Raw genomic sequence first — 19,110 nt, 5'->3', positions numbered from 1 at the left:
AAAAGTATATGAAATAAATGATAAGAAACATAGATCAAATCTAGCATAGAAGATCAAACCCAAAGGATGAACATCCAACTGAAGGAGTTCAACCTAGAATTCTGTGTGTAGTAGGTTATCAATTAAGTTTGAGAGTTATAGAGATATTTGCAGTTGTGGAAGAATTCAGACAATCCATCTCATGTAATCTTTCTTAGTTGTTTACTTATGGATTTGTTCCAGCAACATGAATAAATTAATCAAGAGAAGCATGAGATCTAGGAATAGTGAACCCAACCAGGAATGTTGTACAAGGAAATCCCAGGAATTCATCTGTTCAGCTGTCCTGGAGAGAAGGTAGTATTGATTTGAGTAAGAGGATTTAGAACTTACAGGAAGATCTCTGGGGGGAAAAAAAACAGTCCTAAGGTAGAGCTGGTAGAAAGGGAGGATAGAAAAAAATGAAACTAAAATAAAAAGCTAACAGTACAGGAAATAAAGGTGACTAAAAAGTTCAGGAAACAAAAGAATATTGGCACTGTGATTTTGGCATTTACATTGCCAAAGTTAAGTGATCTGCTTTAGACCCAACTTTAAGTTTGGAGGGCTTAAATATAGGTATGAAATGATACTGCATTTTTACAGTACATTATAAAAGTAGAGATGAAAAAAAATTTAGAAATGGGAAGTGAAAGAGGTACTTTGCTATGTTCATCCAGGACAGTATCTAGCATTCTCTGAATAAGAAATAAAGATGCAAATATATTGGGTAAATTTACGAAGGACACTAAAGGTAGAACTACGACTAGTTACATACTGTAACACGCAAAAGAGCATAAGATTTGGGTGACTGTAAGTGACCAACCACCTTTTTAGGAAAAGAAGTCAATGAATGAAAAGAAATAGAAACAGAAGCATATGGCTTAGTGATATGGCCAAAACAGCTTTAAAAATTGATGGCAAGGGAAGAGTGAGACTGAGTTTGAGATTGGACTTTTGCCATACATTACAAATATTCTTGTTAGATATCATTTTGTTAAAACCAAGTACATGTATTACTTTTATAATTTTTTATATTTCAAAGCAAGTTTTAAAAACAAAAATATGACACCACTAAAATGTTAATTGTTTTATATACACCTTAGATCTGATGGAATGAATTTTTTATCTGTTTAAGAAAGAATTGAATTTCATATTTTCCTTTCAAAATTCTATTCATCACTGAAGTTAAATGTACCTAGTTATCTTTTGTATGTGGTATATTACTGCAATTAATAGAAACTTCATTTTGTTTCTTCATTAAGGCAATTTTTTCCATTATATCATTCTTTGTTGTGGCCAGTTTATTCATGACTTTCAACACCTGGTTTATTTCATTGTCCAACTACCACTAGGTATCATCTTCAAAGAGTAGTTTATTTTATTTCTTAAAATCACATGTATATTTTCATTTATTCTTACAAATTTTGTGTTAAGTGTGAGGCAAATATGGACATATAGACAAAAGGAAAAAGTTTGTTTTTAATATGTTGTCTTCCAACAAACATTATTACCTAATTTCCAAATTCATGAGCCACTTTCTAATACCAGTTTTCTTAGAATATAATCCTTTTTACAGTTACGACACTTGAAAGTTTACCCTCCTTTGGATTCTCTAGTTCTTTATCCACATCTTGCTGACTAATATCAATACTCTTAACTTGATCAATCGCCATAACCCAGCTGCCTTTAAAAATGGAGGTTTCAGTTTGCATCTCTTTTCCTTTAATTTGAACATCCTCCCTTAGTGATCCCTTAGTCATTGACGATGTACACATTTCTTCTGAGTGTTTTACCTACAGATGAGCATTAAGATGTGCCACAGGCTTAAGATTAACCTGTCAAAAACTGAATTTATTTTCTCTCCCTGCCTCTCACCCAGACTTGCTTCCTATGTCCAAAGATAACATAGAACTTGGTATATAGCAGTGGTTCTGAAACTTTAGTGTGTGGAGGGGCTGTTGAAATGCAGATTGCTGAGTCTAGCAGCCAGAATTTTTAATTCATTAGGTTTTGGGTTGAGATTGGAAATGTGCATTTCTAACAAGTTTCCAGGTGATGGGGGTAGTTTGGCAAACATGTTTTGAAAACCACTGGCATACAGCAATCATTTAATGAGTATTTGTATGCTCAGTAATTGCTGTGAGTCAATGAATGGTTAAATAAGTGGTATAGGCTTAATAATCAGATCTATCTCATTATGTGAAAATGATAAGAAATGTTCATAGAATATTATTAGAACGTTATTTCTGGAAGAACAAGGAAGATAATTCAGTCTAACACCCTCTTACTGAAGATAAAGACACTAGAGACTAGAGGGGTTAAATGACTTGGATGAGGACAAATAAGAAAGTGTGGACTCAAAGGACTTAGAGAGATTGAATTTCATATATGTAAAATGACTTGTGCAATATAGCTCAGTGAATAGTATTTCACTTGTTGTAAGAAAAAAAAAGGAAAAAAAAACAACTGTGATAGTCATGTTGTCTTAAGCAATTTATTGTTTTCCTCAGTTCGGATATTTGACAAGTCTCACCAGACTCCATAGACTATATTGATGTGAGATTTTTACTTACAGCTAAAGGATACAATGCAGCAAGGGAAAGAGAATGCAGTCAAACATGGCAGAATTCCCAGATATTTTCCACAGCATGAGCCCCCCAGAGACCCAATCTTTGTGTACCTAGATCCTGCTGAGGTTTTGGCTTGAACTGCCAAGATTTTGGCAGGGAATCTTGGCTTTGTGAGAGCTTACCAACAAAGTTCTGAGTGGCTGTTTAAGTTGTCAAGCCAGACTTGTCAAAGTTTTAGGCAAATTATCAGTACAAAAACTTATCTTGAGGATTTGGGAGGGGAGTGTCAGACCCTAAAAGAACATTGTAAATCCCACTGCCCTTATCTTGGGCAAGAATAAAAATTAAACATATCAATATCTCCAGATATAAAGATAGAACTTTCCCAATCCAACTGTTAACCAACTTTATCCTACAAAGTGGTTTTATAGTAAAGGCCACTAAAGCTTGTTTCTTATGGCCAGCTGCAGCAAGGGCCAGTCAGTCAGATCCAAGGTCTCTAAAAATGAGCTGCCAAAGCATTGATGCCGGGCAGGCATTCCAGTTCTGAGCTTTCAGAGACAGTCTGATGACCAATTTAAGCAAATTCATGACAAAGTAGTATTTCTGTGAGGGTACTAATCTCCAGAAAGAATTGTCTAAATAATAATTATTATGGTTGTTTTTCATTAGTTATGGCTATTATCAATTACTAGTTACAATATGTTGCTCTTTATGTTAGCTATGGCTGCTATCAATTACCAATTATAATTACAATAAATATGTAAAGGAGTGAAGGACACCTAGATATTCTAATCAGAGCTCTGTTATTAAGGAAAGATTTGATAAATGTTTTCCATATATAGTATAAAAATGTATCCTATTTTAAGGAAAATATCTTATTCCTTATTCCAGTATCTTTATCTAGTTTATTACCTACTTTTTAATTTGAACTCAATTTCATCATCTGTACAATGAAGCAATTAGATCAAATTAATTAAAAAAAGAAAAAGTGTGGTCTCAAGATCACTTGCTAAAGAAATACCTAGGCAATACTTCTCAAACTTTAGTGTACATACATATCAACTGATAATATTTTTATGATTTGGACTGAGTCAGTAGGTCTGGAGTATCGCATGAGATTATGCTCTTCTAATAAGCTCTCAGTAATATCCATGCTCCTATTTAACTACCAAGAATATATTTTTAAAATTTTTTGTATAGGAAAACTATAAATTGTTCATATAATAGTAAAATTGTGTAGCTGCTGTGGAAAAGAGTTTGGTGGTTTCTCAGAAAGTTGAGAATTATCATATGACCTGGCAATCTCACTTCTAAGTATATACCTGAAGAACTGAAAACAGGGACTTGAACAGATATTTGCACCCCAATGTTGATAGCAGCATTATTTACAATTGTGCAAAGGTGGAAGCAACCCAAGTGTCCATCAAAAAATAAATAAAATCTTGTGTATATATATATAATGAAATATTATTCAGTCATTAAAAAGAATGACGCTCTGATACATGCTACTACATAGATGAACCTTGAAGACTTCATCTGGAAAGAAATAAGCCAAACACAAAAGTGCAAATGTTGTATGATCTCAACAATATGTATTAAACAGATTATGCAAATTCATAGAGTTAAAAACTAGAATACAGATAACCAGGGGCAGGGTTAGGAAGAGGAAATAAGATGTTGATGACAATGGGTACAGAGTTGCTGTTTAGGGTGATAGAAAAGTTTTGGTAATGGATAGTGATAATGATAGAACAACATTGTGAATGTAATTAGTAAGATTGAATTTTAAGCTTGTAAGTGGTTAAAATGGGAATTTCTATATTGTGTATATGTTGCCACAATAAAGAAACAATCCATTAGGCAAAACAAAAACAAAAACAAAACAAAACCACAACACAAACCAATAACGAAATTTTTAAAAAAGGATGTGTGCAGTTTTGAAATGATTTCCTGATTATGCAAGTATTTTTGTGTGATGCTGTCTGATCAGTGCATGGAAGTTAATTATGCTGTTCTAATTTTATATATATTTGATATTTTCAATAATAAAAAATTAAATAATAAAAAGTATATATGTGTGCATGTGTGTATAAATAGTAAAAGGCAGATACATCAATGGAATCAATTCTGGCTTATGTCTTAAAACCTTTTACTAACAAGCAATTCACACCTAAGGCAATCAGTTTTTAGTATTACCAATTTAAAATGAACTTCTACGTATAAGTTAACTTTCGGGTATAAAATTATATGGATCTGGTCTCACCATGATTTTCTCCTAAATCCTAAATTGTAAGTCTAGAATACTCTTTTAGCTCTAGATACTTTACAAAATGTATTTTTTGCTTGAATATCTAGGTCTGTTACAACCAACCTTCAAGCTTTTTGCCTTTAGATTCAAAATATAATTAGGTTCTGATCTTTTGTTACAAGGTCTAAAATGAAATCTTTTGTACTACCCGAAGTTTCTTCTCTTACTAAGTTTCTTGGAATTCTTTCTTCAAGTGAAGAGTCAAAATTCACTTTTATGTTTCCTTCTTTTAGAATGCAACCAAAAAAATACACACATAAAAAATACCTTCACATTTTATTTCTGGCTCCATCATTGACTTTTTTTTGGGGGGGCACCAAAACCTTATGTTCACTCTGTGCTCCTTTTACGCACCTTTACATACATTTCAGGTTGTTCCTAGAAATGTTTACCTAAGTATACAGTACTTGACACTGTAAGTGTTAAGTGTAATTAGTTCTTCCTTAAAGAATTTGCTTTTTTGTTACTGAGGATTCAAATGTTATTGAATATAGCACAACAAAATAACTTTGTGGTTTCTCACATAGCCTAACATTTCTAATGTCCTTTTTCATTTCCTTACAGTATAAGCAAGTGGAACAATACATGTCATTCCATAAATTACCAGCTGATATGCGTCAAAAGATCCATGATTACTATGAACACAGATACCAAGGCAAAATCTTTGATGAGGAAAATATTCTCAATGAACTCAATGATCCTCTGAGAGAGGTAAGATTTGTAGTCTTTAGTCTCCATGGACCCAATCATTGTTACTGTTTTTTCATGGGAAATCCTCAAATCCATATTATGACACTGCACAAAAGAAAAACCAAAAGTGTTAAGACATCTTTTCTTTTGCCGTTATTCTCCCTTTCTCCCACTGTTAAACCTTTAATTGTTAAAAAAATGCATATGTCTTGGAAATTGATCTTCTAATTATGTTTCTCAAAACTATCCTAATTTCTATATCCCTATTTCTCAAAAATCATCTTTTTCGCCCCATTGTTCATATCTTCCCAATCTTCCACTCCCTCATGCTTCCTGAACCTTTTCTTTATCTTCTTTTTGATTTTTCTTCCTTCTTCCTTTTACCTGACCATGTCTTCAATTCTAATCACAGATTATACCCTCTAAATGTCTGAGTCATTTAGACAAAGTTCTTGCAGTCTAAAATCTCTTGCTTCCCTGATCCTCTGTAGTTCCTAGCCTGGTGACTTCTCATTTTTCCTTCCCTTATTCTCATTCTAACTGATGTTATCAAGTAAAGGTACAAAAATTTGTTGAAAATGAACTCCACAAATTCATACTTTAAATTTTTTATATTTCTATGGATTATTAGCACCTATGCAATTTTTTTCTTAAGGACTCCATTATATTCTTATGATATATATGTCTCAAACATTAACTGAGATGCTAATCCAGTTTTCAGGCTATTTTCATAATCCCTATTATGCTGAAATTTGAACCATTCAACATGTGTTCCTTCAGTTTTTCTGATCTCTGCTTCAAGAATTCTCTTTATGGTTACTTACCTTCTAACCTGCTATGAGCAATTAAATTCATTTCCTCCTATTACATCAAAGTCTTTGCAACATCAGTAATCAACTCTTTACCTTGAATCTTCTTTCCGTCCCTCCCTAGCAGTCTTCCTACTCCCTACTGGAATGCTCAGGTCACCCATAAACCAAAAGAACCTTCTCTTGACTCTTTATATTCCTTCTGCTTCTCTGCTATCTTTCCTTTCTTTACTACCAGTCTTCTCGAAGGTGTGCTATAAAATCATTTTTTTACCTCTATAATGTGGTTTGATTTCTACTTTCTTACCAAAATTGATTCCTTGTAAGTTATCAATGACCTTCATCATCAATCCTTCATCTTTGAGCTGGTGGTGGTACTTTTTAATACCCACAAAGCACACATCCTGACTATCTTCTTTGGACTTTTTTTAAACACTGAACCATTACTAAGCCAGTGGCTTTCCATTCTGCCTCTTCCTGTGTTCACTATTTTATTTGCTCCATCTCACATTTCCATTATGTAAATTTATGTTCTAAGTACCTGCCATTAGCTCTGTTTTCTTATAAGCTGCATGATATCCCATAGTAATTTCTTATCTTGCCATGATTTTAATGTATCAGACTCTAATCTCTTTTATAAATTCTAATGTTGATATATCCAGCCAGTTGCTTATGGGGCAATTCTTTCAGGGTCTTCTTTTTGGCCAATATATTTAATAAGCTACGTAATTGCAGTATCTTTCATCACTAAACTATTTATCCTTTGAAATCTCTCTTAATTTTTTACTCATTCTCCCTAGTCATTTGGAATGTAAAACTTCATTTATTTCTCAGTTCTGTACATCCAGTCAATCACCAAATGCTATCAATTCTCTTTAGTTAAACCCCATATCCTCGTTTTCCATATCATTGCCATCACCCTAACCTAATCCTTTCACATGGACAATTTGCACAATCCCCTTAGTTTGCCTTCCAGCCTTGATCTGTTTTCGATACCTACCATTTAAAACAGTGCTACCAGATTAACCTTTTTTTCTCTACATGAACTGGTTATTTCTCTGCTCAGAAATTCAGTCTTTCCATTTCAAATGAAATTAAATATACACTCCTTAGGCTTCTTTTCCAGCCCTCTGTGCTGTGACCTATCCTGCATTCCAGCTATCCTTCCCTGCTGTCCTACGTGTCTCTATGGGAACTACAGCCAAAGCTATACAACTGGCTGTTTTACAAAAATCAATTAAATTTCTCACCCTTGCATCACTGTTAACATGAATATATTTTCCAGAAATGTCTCTCACTTGTTGGCAAAATCTAGTTCAAATTTATCTCTTTAATTTTCCTTTTTTTGATCTGCTGGGCTGGTTCCGGTATCTTTCTCTGACCCCATTGCCCTTAGTCCATAATTCTTTTGTGCTACTATCCCTTCTGCTTTATGTTATCACTTTTTTTTTCATATTTGTATTCTCCCCTTTTGTTTTGAAAGTTCCTTAACAGCAAAAACCATTTATACTTTTTAAACAACTTTTCAGAAATTCATAGTACATTTAGTGTATATTAGTTAAACAAATATTTCCATTCCATTTGACATTTATAGCCATTCCTAAATTTCTTTGTCAACTAAAATTTATTTTTATTTTTTTGTAAAACCATATTAGTGAAAGGGGCTAAATATCTGCTATTGATCAGCCTGTTTTCCCTATAAGTTCTTGTAGAACAGGTCCAATATAATGTTGTGTATGTATATATATATGTATATATAAAGAGATTTATTGTAAGAAATTGGCTCACATGATTAAGAAGGATGGAAAGTCTAAAATCTGTTGGGCACACATGCTGGAAACTAAGGCAAGTGCTGATGCTGTATTCCTGAGTACAAAATCTATTGGGCAGGATTTGACACTACAATCTTTTTATTATTATTACTATTTTTGGTAAGAAGCTTTAGATGACATAAATGTTACATTGAAAATATAGGAGGATTCTCATATACCCTCCCCTCTCCTCCTCCCACACTTTTCCCCATTAACAGTATCTTTCATTAGTGTGGTACATTTGTTACAATTGATGAACACATATTGAAGCATTGCTAATAACCAAGGTCTATAGTTTGCATTATAGTTTACACTTTGCACCACACAGTTTCTTAGGGTTTGACAAAATGTACAATGGCATGTATCTGTCATTGCAATGTCATGCAGGACAATTCCAAAGTCCCCAAAATACCCCATGCTATACCTATTCTTCCCTTTCCCTCCCCTCACTACCTCTGGTGGCCACTGACTTTATATCAATGTTGAAAGTTCTTCCATTGCTAAAATAATAATAATTTTACTCTAGTCCGCAGTTGCATTCCCCACTTCTGCTGTTCATTCCTCAATCTTGAGAATTTGGGGATGGTGATGCCCATTCTGTTTCTAACTGAGAGGGGACTGAGATCCCACAGGGCAGATGGGTGGACCTATCTTGCTCGCAGTTATAGATACACTCTATTTTTTGAGATGAGGTGTTATGCATCATCATCCTTTTGTTAGTTGACCTGGGCGAGTCCAATGAATTGCAGAGTAGGTGATGCAGCTCTGCTGAGATTTTGAAATTTTTCTTTCCCAGTAGGGTGAGGTTTTTTTCTTAAGGTTATCAACTGTTTGAAAAGAGGACCGCACACATTATCAAGGCTATTTCCTTTCCTTAAAGTCAACTAATTGGAAGTGTTAATCACATGTACAAAATACCTTACCTGTAACATCTAGACTAATGTTTGACCAAACAACTGGGAACCATGGCCTGGCCAAGTTGACACATAAAATTAACCATCACAGTCCTTAAGCACATTAGAATGTATAAACCCTTAAGAAACATAATTAAAACTTTTTTGGTGTGATTTTAAAAAGGGAAACAATGCATCCTTTGCTTAAAAAATCATCTGTTAATATGGCTTGCTTTGTCTCTTTATTGGACCACAAAAGTTGTTTTAAATCCAAATCCTCCTCACTAAAAGGCAGAGGCCCAGGGCACTGGAGCCAGGGTAGGATTTCAAAGACCCAAAGGGGTTCAGAGGTAGGGTAGAACAGGCCATAGCATGGCTACAAAATTTTTTTATTATATATTTTTAATATATACTTTCTCTTGAACACTGATCTTTTCTGAATTACATTGATTTTCACTGGAAAAAAATTCACATTTTATGTTTATCCCCTTAAAACCATCTATAGACATATCTCCTAGTTTACAACCACACAGTCACTAAATTATGACCAACTTTTCTCCCTGTATTTTCAAATGTTGCATTTTAAGTTCTCAGTATATTTTACTTCAACTTTTAACATGCACTCACAACTTTTCTCCTTGCCTTCAATCTCAAATGGCTCAAATTCATTCCATCACTTGGCTATCATATTTATTTATCTAAAACACAAACTTGACTATGTCATTCTCATCTTATAACCTAGCTATGATTTCCCAACCCTGCTCTAAAAAGTCCAAGATCCTTGACGTGACACACAAAAGCCGCCAAGGCCTATCTCTATCTTCATTTCTTACACATTCATGCTTCATTAATAGGGAATTACTGTTAATTTCCTTACAAAATACTGTTGATTGCCTCTGCCTTTCTTCATGCAGCCCCCTCTATCTCAATTCTTTTCACTCATCTTACCTTCTGCTCTTCATTAAACACCCTTTAGCAGGTGTCATCTTCAAATATTTTCCCTCACCACCCTTTCTCTATTCCTGGACTGAATCCTTTATCAGTTTATTGTCTCTTTTGAGACAATGAATGTCTTGATGATAACCTGTCAAAATGTAAAAAAAATAAAATGTGCATTGTACCTACATATATATATACCACACATGATTACTAAACTTACTAACCATGTATTCAATTTTGAGTTAACAATAATCTTACATGATAACATCAGTTTTAACTTCAAATGCTCATTGTATTATGTATCAGGAAGGCTTATTTTTATGCAAGTAGTTTGCATAATTTCAGATGCTAATGTATACTTAAAAACAGTGATTTCTGCTAATCCATGCCTGGAATTTAGGAACTTTCTAAAGTAAAGGGGATGTGAGGCATTCAGACTCAAAAATTTGTACAAAAGACCTATTGCTTAAAAATAGAGAAAAAAAGAAAATACAATAGTAAAGAATCTAGATTTATTCTATAGTCACAATCAATTCAGTCTGCATTACATTTTTTCCACTATATAATCTAACCTTCTCAAAATGTTTGAATACTTTTTAATGTGAAGAATCCCTAAGATGTAAAATGGCAGTAAAAATTTCATTTGGTGAAGTTTGAAAGCTTTTACTAAATTTCTAATACTAGGTATATGCAAATTAATCAAATAGTAGATATTTCAAAAACAAAACTGACTTTATTGGAAGTATTTTCTGTTTTCATTGCTGTGGCAGAAATTAGGTTTATCTTTTTCATATGTTGGAGACAAATTGATGAAACCCTTTAACTATTTGCTGGTTCATTATTATCTCTCAAATCTCTAATGCAAATGTTACCTGCTCAAAGGAGCCTTCCATGAGAAACTCATCCAAATTAGTCCCCTCAGTCATTTCCATCTAACCACCCTATATTTTTTGTCACCATATTATCTTGTTTTTCTTTAATATGTGTTCATTCATTGCTTTCTCTGCTATAAGAATTTAGGCTCCAAAAAGGCAAACAGTTTCCCACTAACCTGAGAGGGATATGTCAGACCAAAGGAAGACTTGGACAAGCCCAGTTTGGCAACCAAAAGAACATTTAATAGTGGGCTTGTGTGGAGAAGCTCTTCACTCAGTGAATCCGAATCTGGTCATAACCTCTGGTCTGGTCCTTTCTGTGGCAGCAGGCAGAGAGCATGGTGCTTCTGAGCTTCAAGTCCGCACTTGCCACAAACGAGGAATTTTTTATACTACACATCTACGTGCAGCAGGGGAGGGCATGTGAAGAAGAGCATGATTAAACAGTGCAATGCTCAGGAGAGATAATCAAGGACCGGACATTCACAGTGTTTCCCAGTAGGACAGAAATTATACTATCACAGTAACTAAAACAAGCATTTGCAATGTGTGGTCAGAAAGGCTAAAGTTACATCTTCCGATTGATAGGAAGGTGGTCAAGCAGTTCACAGAATAGCTTATTCTTAGAGTTTCCAGGAAAGAGGTCTAAGCATATAAGTTTTACTTATCAGTCACATGCTCACAAACAGTAATTTCTCAAGGCTTGCTGTGTAACTTTTAAGAAATGAAATGCTAACTGAAAGGGGAAAGAACTGGAGGGTTATGGGAAAAATGCAAAGTCATATATGATTACAATTTGTCTTTCTTGATATCTACCATAAGTTCAGGCTTCAGATAGTAGGCATTTAATAAATAAAATGAATGCATATAAAATAAGGCTCCTGTACTTTGCAAATCATCTTAAAGAATGATTGATTCTTAAAACTGTAAAGAGCATTTTGTTGCATAAACAGTGGTGTTTTATGGATTAAAAAAACCTGATGCTTAGAACTATGAAATGTTCTCTCCACTGAATTTTCGTAGTATCAGTGCTGATCAAATCAGTGTCAATGTCCCTTCTAACATTAAAAAAGATAGTAGCATTTTTTTCCATTAAAAAAATTATTGAAGTATATCATTTTACATGAACATACATAAACAATAAGTGTATAGTAAAAGTTGTGAACTTAAAAACAGACATGAATAACATCATGCATCAATGTACTACAAATACCTTGCATTGTTGTGAAACATTTGTAACAAATTATGAAAAAGCATTATCAAAGTATTCCTACTAACAATCGTCCATATCTTACATGTGGTATATTTTTCCCTAACCCCAGCCTATTATTATTTCTTTGTTCATAAACCATATAATTTATCTAAAGTATGCAATCAGTGGCATTTGGTATGATCATCGAGTTGCACATTCATTGCTTCAATAAATATTAGAATATATTCATTATGGAAACAAAAAAGAAAAACAAAAACAACAAAAGAACAAACCATTATCATACCAATATGTTAGTGCTACTAATTACAAATCCTATAATGTGTTTTAACCAATTCTATTCATTTCTGAATATTAATATTTACAAGCAACTTTTTACCAACTCTGCACAAATCAGGGTTCAGCTTTCCATACTCTAACCACATTCTATTCTCTGGTGACTTATATTCTAGCTATTAACTCCATGAGTTTGCCTATTATGTTTAGTTCATAATAGCAAATCATACAATATATACATGATATCTCATTATAGCTTTGATTTGCATTTCCCTAATAGCCAGAGATGTTGAACACTTTTTCACATGTTTTTCATCATTTGTATTTCTTCGTTAGAAAAATATCTGTCAGTTATTTGCCCTTTTGTTAAAATCGTCCCTCTTCTTAAAAGAGAGGTTTTCTGCATTTCTCATCACTTTTTAGCATTTAAAGTCTGTTTTGTCTGACACTAGTAGAGATACTCGTACTCTCGTTTCGTTAACATTTACATGAAATATTTTTCTCCATCCTTTCACTTTCAGTGTATTTGCATCCATGGGTCTAAGCTGAGTCTCCTGCAGAAAGCATATGGATAGCTTATGTTTTCTTATCCATTCTGTCAGTCTATGTCTTTTGATTGGGGAGTTTAATCCATTAACATTCAATGTTATTTCTGTAAGTGCATTACTTATTTAAGCCATTTTATCCTTTGGCTTTCTTTTCATTATTTTTTATTTTTAAAGAAGCTTTAGATTACATAAATATTAAACAAAAAATATAGGACATTCCCACATATCCCACCCCCTACCCCCACAATTTCCCTCATTAACAACAGCTTTCATTAGTGTGGTATATTTGTTACAATTGGTGAATGCATATTGAAGCACTGCTACTAACTGTGGATTATAGTTTGCATTTTATTTTACATTCTGTCCCACACAAATTTGTAGGTTATGACAAAATGCATAATGACCTGTATCCATCATGGCAATGTCATACAGGATAATTCCAATGTCCCCAAAATACCCCCATGTTACACCTATTCCTCCCCTCCTTCCCATCAGAACTTCTGGGGGCCACTGCCTTTATATCAATGATAAACGTTTTTCCATTGTTAAAATAATAAGTCTGTAATAGAATAAGAATAACTCTATTTTAGTCCGTTATTCATTCTCCAATCTTGAGGATTTGGGGATGTGATGCATACTGTTTCTAACTAAGAAGGGGCTTAGATCCCATGGGGCAGATGAATGGCACGATCTTGCTTGCAGTTGCAGACACTGTTCCTTGGGATGGGCATTATCTATCATCATCTCCTTGTTAGTTGTCCTGTCATGTTATGACTTATTTTTGTCCATCTTTTTACCTTTTTGGTTACCCTTTCTGAGAGTCTTCACTTCTACACTCTCCTCCAAGCCTGTCTCTCTTCTCTTTTCTTTTCTGGTTTCAGAACTCCCTTTAGTGTTTCCTGCAGAGCTGGATTCTTGTTTATGAACTCTCTTAGATCCTGTTTATCTTTGAATGTTTTAAATGCACTGTCATATTTGAAGGACAGTTTTGTTGGATAAGTTCTTGGCTGGAAGTTTTTCTCTTTTAGTACATTGGTTATTGTTGGAAACTGAGGTATGGTGGTCTCACAAAGGGAGACGTGCTGCTTCCATGGCTATGCTTTTAACATAGGAATGCAGCAATTAAGCCTTTCCAGTCAGCAGGACAGAGTTGTCCTGGGTAGGGAGAAATACAAATAAACACTTTGTAGTTTGAAAGGAATACTAAATCTTTGTACTTTGAGATAAGTTCTTTAATTTACAAGTCTTGTTAATGGGTAGTTACACTGCTTGGTATCTCGATAGTTTGAGTATATATAATGCCACATGTGGAAAATAAAGTTGTCTGAGGAGTGACTACTCACAGACCTCCTGATCCCAGCTCTCTTTTTCTTTCTTTCTTTGTTTCACTCTCTCTTACTTTCTTTCATTCCTGATACTCTTTAGGTCCAAATCTCCAATAGGTTATACTGTACCACTATGTTTTCACCTCCATGGCAAGAGAAATCTGAACTAAGTCTTATTGAATGTCCATTGTATATGATGTTTTGCTTTTCCCTTGTTGCTTTCAGAATTTTCTCTTTGTCTTTGGCATTTGACATTCTAATTATTTTGTGTCTTACAGTAGTGTATTTGGATTTATTCTAATTGAAGTATGCTGTGCTTCCTGGACATGTGTATTAATGTCTTTCATGAAAGTTGGGAAATTTTTGGCCATTTTTTTCTCCAAATACTCTTTCTCCCCCTATTTTCTTTTTGTCTTCCTCTGCAATTCCCATAAGATGTATGTTGATGTGCTTCATGTTATAATTCCTTTCTCTAAGCCCCTACTCAATTTTTTTCCCATTCTTTTCTCTATCTGTTCTTCTCTCTTTTCAGTTTCAGTTGTTGTTTCCCCTACATCACTGATTCTTTCTTCCATGATTTCAGATCTAATGTATGCCTCCATTATATTTTAAATCTCACTTATTGTGTCTTTCATTCCCATAACCTCTGTTATTTTTCTACCCAAGCTTTCTAATTTTTATTTGGGCTCACCCAGTGTCGTCTTCTTTTTTTTTTTTAAGACTTATTTATTTATTTATTTATTAATCCACCCCCTGCCCCCAGTTGTCTGCTCTCTTTGTCCATTCACTGTGTATTCTTCTGTGACTGCTTCTATCCTTATCAGCGGAACCAGGAATCTGTTTCTTTTTGTTGTGTCATCTTGTTGTGTCATCTCTCTGTGTGTGTGGCACCATTTTTGGGCAGGCTGCACTTTCTTTCATGCTAGGCGCCTCTCCTTACGGGGCGCACTCCTTGCACATGGGGCTCCCCTATGCGGGGACACACCTGCATGGCATGGCACTCCTTACATGCATTAGCACTGTGCATGGGACATCTCCACACAGGTCAAGGAGGCCCGGGGTTTGAACCATGGACCTCCCATGTGCTAGTCAGATGCCCTACCGATTGGGCCAAGTCCGCTTCCCCCAGTGTCTTCTTAATGTCTTTAATTTTTTTTGCCATTCTGTCCTTCAACAGTATGATTTGATTTAGGAGATTTGTATGAACCTCATTGATTAAGTGTTTCAAGTGATATGTCTCATATGGAGTTTTAATTTATTCCTTTGCCTGAGTCATATCTTCTTTTATCTTAGTATGGCTTGTTGTTTTTTTGCTGATGTCTAGGCATCTAATGCTAAGTTTACTCTGATGTTCAGGTTTTTTCTTGCTTAGGGAATTATTATTAAGTAGCTATGTGCTACCATTGTTCTTTGACTCTTGGTTCAACTCATTCTAGATATTTAGAATTTCCCATGTTTGCTTAAACCAGGGCTAAGAGTCCAGTAAAGGGGTAGAGGCCAATTTCCATGGAAGCTTGGAGAGGGTGGTAGTAAAGGCAACTGCATGCTTCTTATTGTTACTTTTCCCTTTTCATGTACTTTTTTGGTTTGGCTAGAAGAAGGCACTCTTTGTCAGACTTCTCCTCTCAGACCCCAGGTGCTAGGGGGAATGCATTCAGTGTAACTCTGCATTGTGTGGTGCAGAAGCAATGCCATCAAGGCTGTCCAAGCCTCACAAACATTCTCAGAAGCTGTTCTCCTACCTTGGCCAGCAGCACCCTGCCTCCCTCTGCCTCCTAGCAACCATTCCAGGGCAGTAGGTAGGGTGTTGGAGAGGGCAAATTATCTTTAGCTCCCTGCAGGCTCTCAGTACAAATAACGTTGTGGCCTCACCCAGCCTAGAAGTGTTTGACCCCTCCAATGCAGCAGATCAAGTTACTGGACAAAATCTAGATTTACTGAAGGTTGTGTCTCTCACTTTCCCCTTTTTTGGGGAGAGAGGACCCCTGCAATCCCCTCAGTCTGCAGTCCATAGCTGTTACCCACCACAGACTGCTATTTATTCCGTAGGTGGGGAGATGGGTGCCCACTGCTGCATTTACAGCTCCACTCACTGGATTTTTCAGCCAGCTAAGACTCCTTCCCTTCACCCCTCTCTTTTCTTGGTCATATCTTGCCTTTCCCTGGTATCCTGAGTCCCAGAGCAGACCTTTAGACAGTCACCACCTGTCCTCTAGCTATTTTTTCTGGGAGAAAAGTGACCCCTCCACTTCTCTAATCCTCCATTTTTCTGAAAGTCAGGATGATAGCATATATAAATTCCTTTGTGATTTTGTTTTTGTGGATGCACTGTAAGTCAGAGAGTCCTGCTCTGCATGAGGTTTTTATTTTCTCTTTTAACTTTCTCCAGGTTTATGTGTTAGTAATTTAGTGCAGAGTTAGCCCAGAAGGATAATATTTCAATAAAGTATCATCATAGAAGGTATGTATTATTCTCTCCACCTATTATAACCCAAGAACAGTCATTTAATAGATTTTAAAATTTTATATTTTTTTCTTATATTGCTATGCAAGGTTGGCCTAGAATATTGTCAATAGCTCATAAAGCAAGTGTTGCTGGTTTCTTTGTCAAAACCTAAGTTGTGAACCACTTCAGGGTTTAGAAGACTCATAGGGCAGAAAAGATCATTTATTGTTCATCCTTGGCATAGGAAATATGACCTGTGCAGTGGTTACACTAGAATTGTCAGCGTTCCAGGAAGTGATTGTAAAGTCATCTTCTTAAAAGACTGCTATCCACATTTCACTGTGGGTTGAAATACCCAAAGCCAGAACGCAAAGTAACAGCTGCTTTTCTTTTTAGAGAGACCCTTAAAATGGTACCCAGAATCTCGGCATTTTAGGCTATAGCTATTATTTCACAAGTTTTCATTATCTACAATCTTCATTCTCTAGTTATTCTGTGACTGTCTGTAGTCAAAATTATGTCTGCAAAGTTGGACTTTCAAATTGAGGCCTGGCCTGGCTTTCCCTGGTTACTCCTCCTCTTTGTCCTATTTCTTTCTTTTTTTTTTTTTTAATTTATTTTTATTTAAATTTTTAAAATTCATTTCTCTCCCTCCCCCCCGTTGTCTGCTCTGTGTCTATTCGCTGTGTGTTCTGCATCCACTTGTATTATCAGGCAGCACTGGGAAACTGCATCTCTTTTTTATTGTTGTGTCATCTTGCTGCATCAGCTGTCCATGTGCACGGTGCCACTCCTGGGCAGGCTGCACTTTTTTTTTTTTTTTTTGCATGGGTGGCTCTCCTTGTAGGGTGCACTCCTTGTGTGTAGGGCTCCCCTACACAGGCACTCCTTGTGCACAGCAGCACTGCACGTGGGCCAGCTCACCACATGGGTCAGGAGACCCTGGGATCGAACCCTGGACCCTCTATATGGTAGGTGGACAGTCAATCAGTTGTTCTCTTTCCATACACTTATAATATACTCTGGTTTCCCCCAGCCTGCTCAGAAATTTTCAGTTTCATTGTTTGGAATAATGTACATGCTTTGTATGATTTTCTCTGTGCCGTTGATAGTTATATGTATTCTTTCAGTTATATAACAAGTATGAATGAGAAATTAATACTGGAGGGCAATATTGTGTAATATCAGAGTGGGCCATGTCCTACTAGGTTCCTTTTAAATCCAGCTCCACTTTTTCCTCTATGTATGGCTTTGGACTATTTTCCTAACTTGTATGCACATTACCTTTCTTATCTTTAAATGTGGATGATGATAATAATATCTAACCCATACGATTGTTTTAAAGATTAAATAAGCAGAAAATATTAAAATTTAGAAAAGTCCCTGGCACCTGGTAAACACACAGTAAAATTTAATTCTTGACATGATTTTATTCACTGAAAAATAGGTTATAGCCTCAGCCCTCATGGTATCCAGTTTAGTGAGAAATAGTCATTTAAATAAGCAATATGATTGTGCATGTTAAATCCTATGCGAGTTATTCAGAGGACCTTATGCCAGTATAAAGATTGTAAGCCCAACCTTATTGTATGTCCCATTCTTCTGGAATTTATTCAGCAAATCTGCTAATAATTTCTACCTTCATTTTAACAGCCAGCTGTATGGAGACAATATTATAGCATCAAAACTTGGTATTGAAATGTTAGGATTATGAGACTGTTGTTTGCATTCATAATGGATATGTAAATGCAGTTAGAATATTTAAAAATAAAAGCTAATTAGAAACTTTCAGTGAACTATACCCCTGCTTAAAGAGCCAGGTTGGAATGTGTAAAGTAAGAAAGTCTATTTTTAGCATGATCAGATTTATACTGATTTGATTAGAGCAAATGGCAAACTTAACAGTTGAGAAAGAGGTTAATGCCAGTCTGAGTCCTGTCTTCAAAGTTCAGAACTGATCTATTTTTAAACAATGGATTGTGAAGAGCCAGTGGCTGAAAATAGGTACAGATCATGTATCCCAGTAGAATATAGAACGTCAGTATATTTCATTTTCACAGAACATGGATCAGGCTGAGGGTATAATCCTGTCCTTCTGACCTTTAATTTGTCTAATAGGCTGTTATGTAAGAAAGCATAATTTGCATGCATATTTATTTAGTATGATTCTGACTCTTTTTTTAAAGTATATCCTTGCTGATTTTTGAAATACCTTTTGAAAAATGTGTTTAGTTTAGAATGACCAAAGCAGGCTAGAATCATAGTATTGTCAATCGATACAGGAATCTTATAAATTACCAGATACTCATTTAACAGGCACAGTAGAGAAAACCTGGAGAAACTCCTTGAGTTGTCTGAACATAGTTGCTTTATCAGGAAAAGAAAT

The 19,110-nt window shown here is 35.2% G+C and overlaps 1 protein-coding gene across 3 annotated transcripts in view; it reads left to right on the top strand.

The window, feature by feature from the left end:
- HCN1 (hyperpolarization activated cyclic nucleotide gated potassium channel 1) overlaps positions 1-19,110 on the top strand; it is a 479,788-nt gene that overhangs the window by 349,472 nt on the left and 111,206 nt on the right. For all 3 annotated transcript variants that reach the window (XM_071208085.1, XM_058308804.1, XM_071208086.1), the window contains one exon: positions 5,467-5,613. In XM_071208085.1, the coding sequence (XP_071064186.1) occupies positions 5,467-5,613 (147 nt within the window). The remainder of the gene's footprint in view (positions 1-5,466; positions 5,614-19,110) is intronic.

The sequence above is a fragment of the Dasypus novemcinctus genome, chromosome 2, assembly GCF_030445035.2.
Source record: "Dasypus novemcinctus isolate mDasNov1 chromosome 2, mDasNov1.1.hap2, whole genome shotgun sequence".
NCBI lineage: Eukaryota > Metazoa > Chordata > Mammalia > Cingulata > Dasypodidae > Dasypus > Dasypus novemcinctus.
The sequence above is the reverse complement of the archived record's forward strand: the minus strand, read 5'-3'. Positions and strand labels throughout refer to the sequence as shown.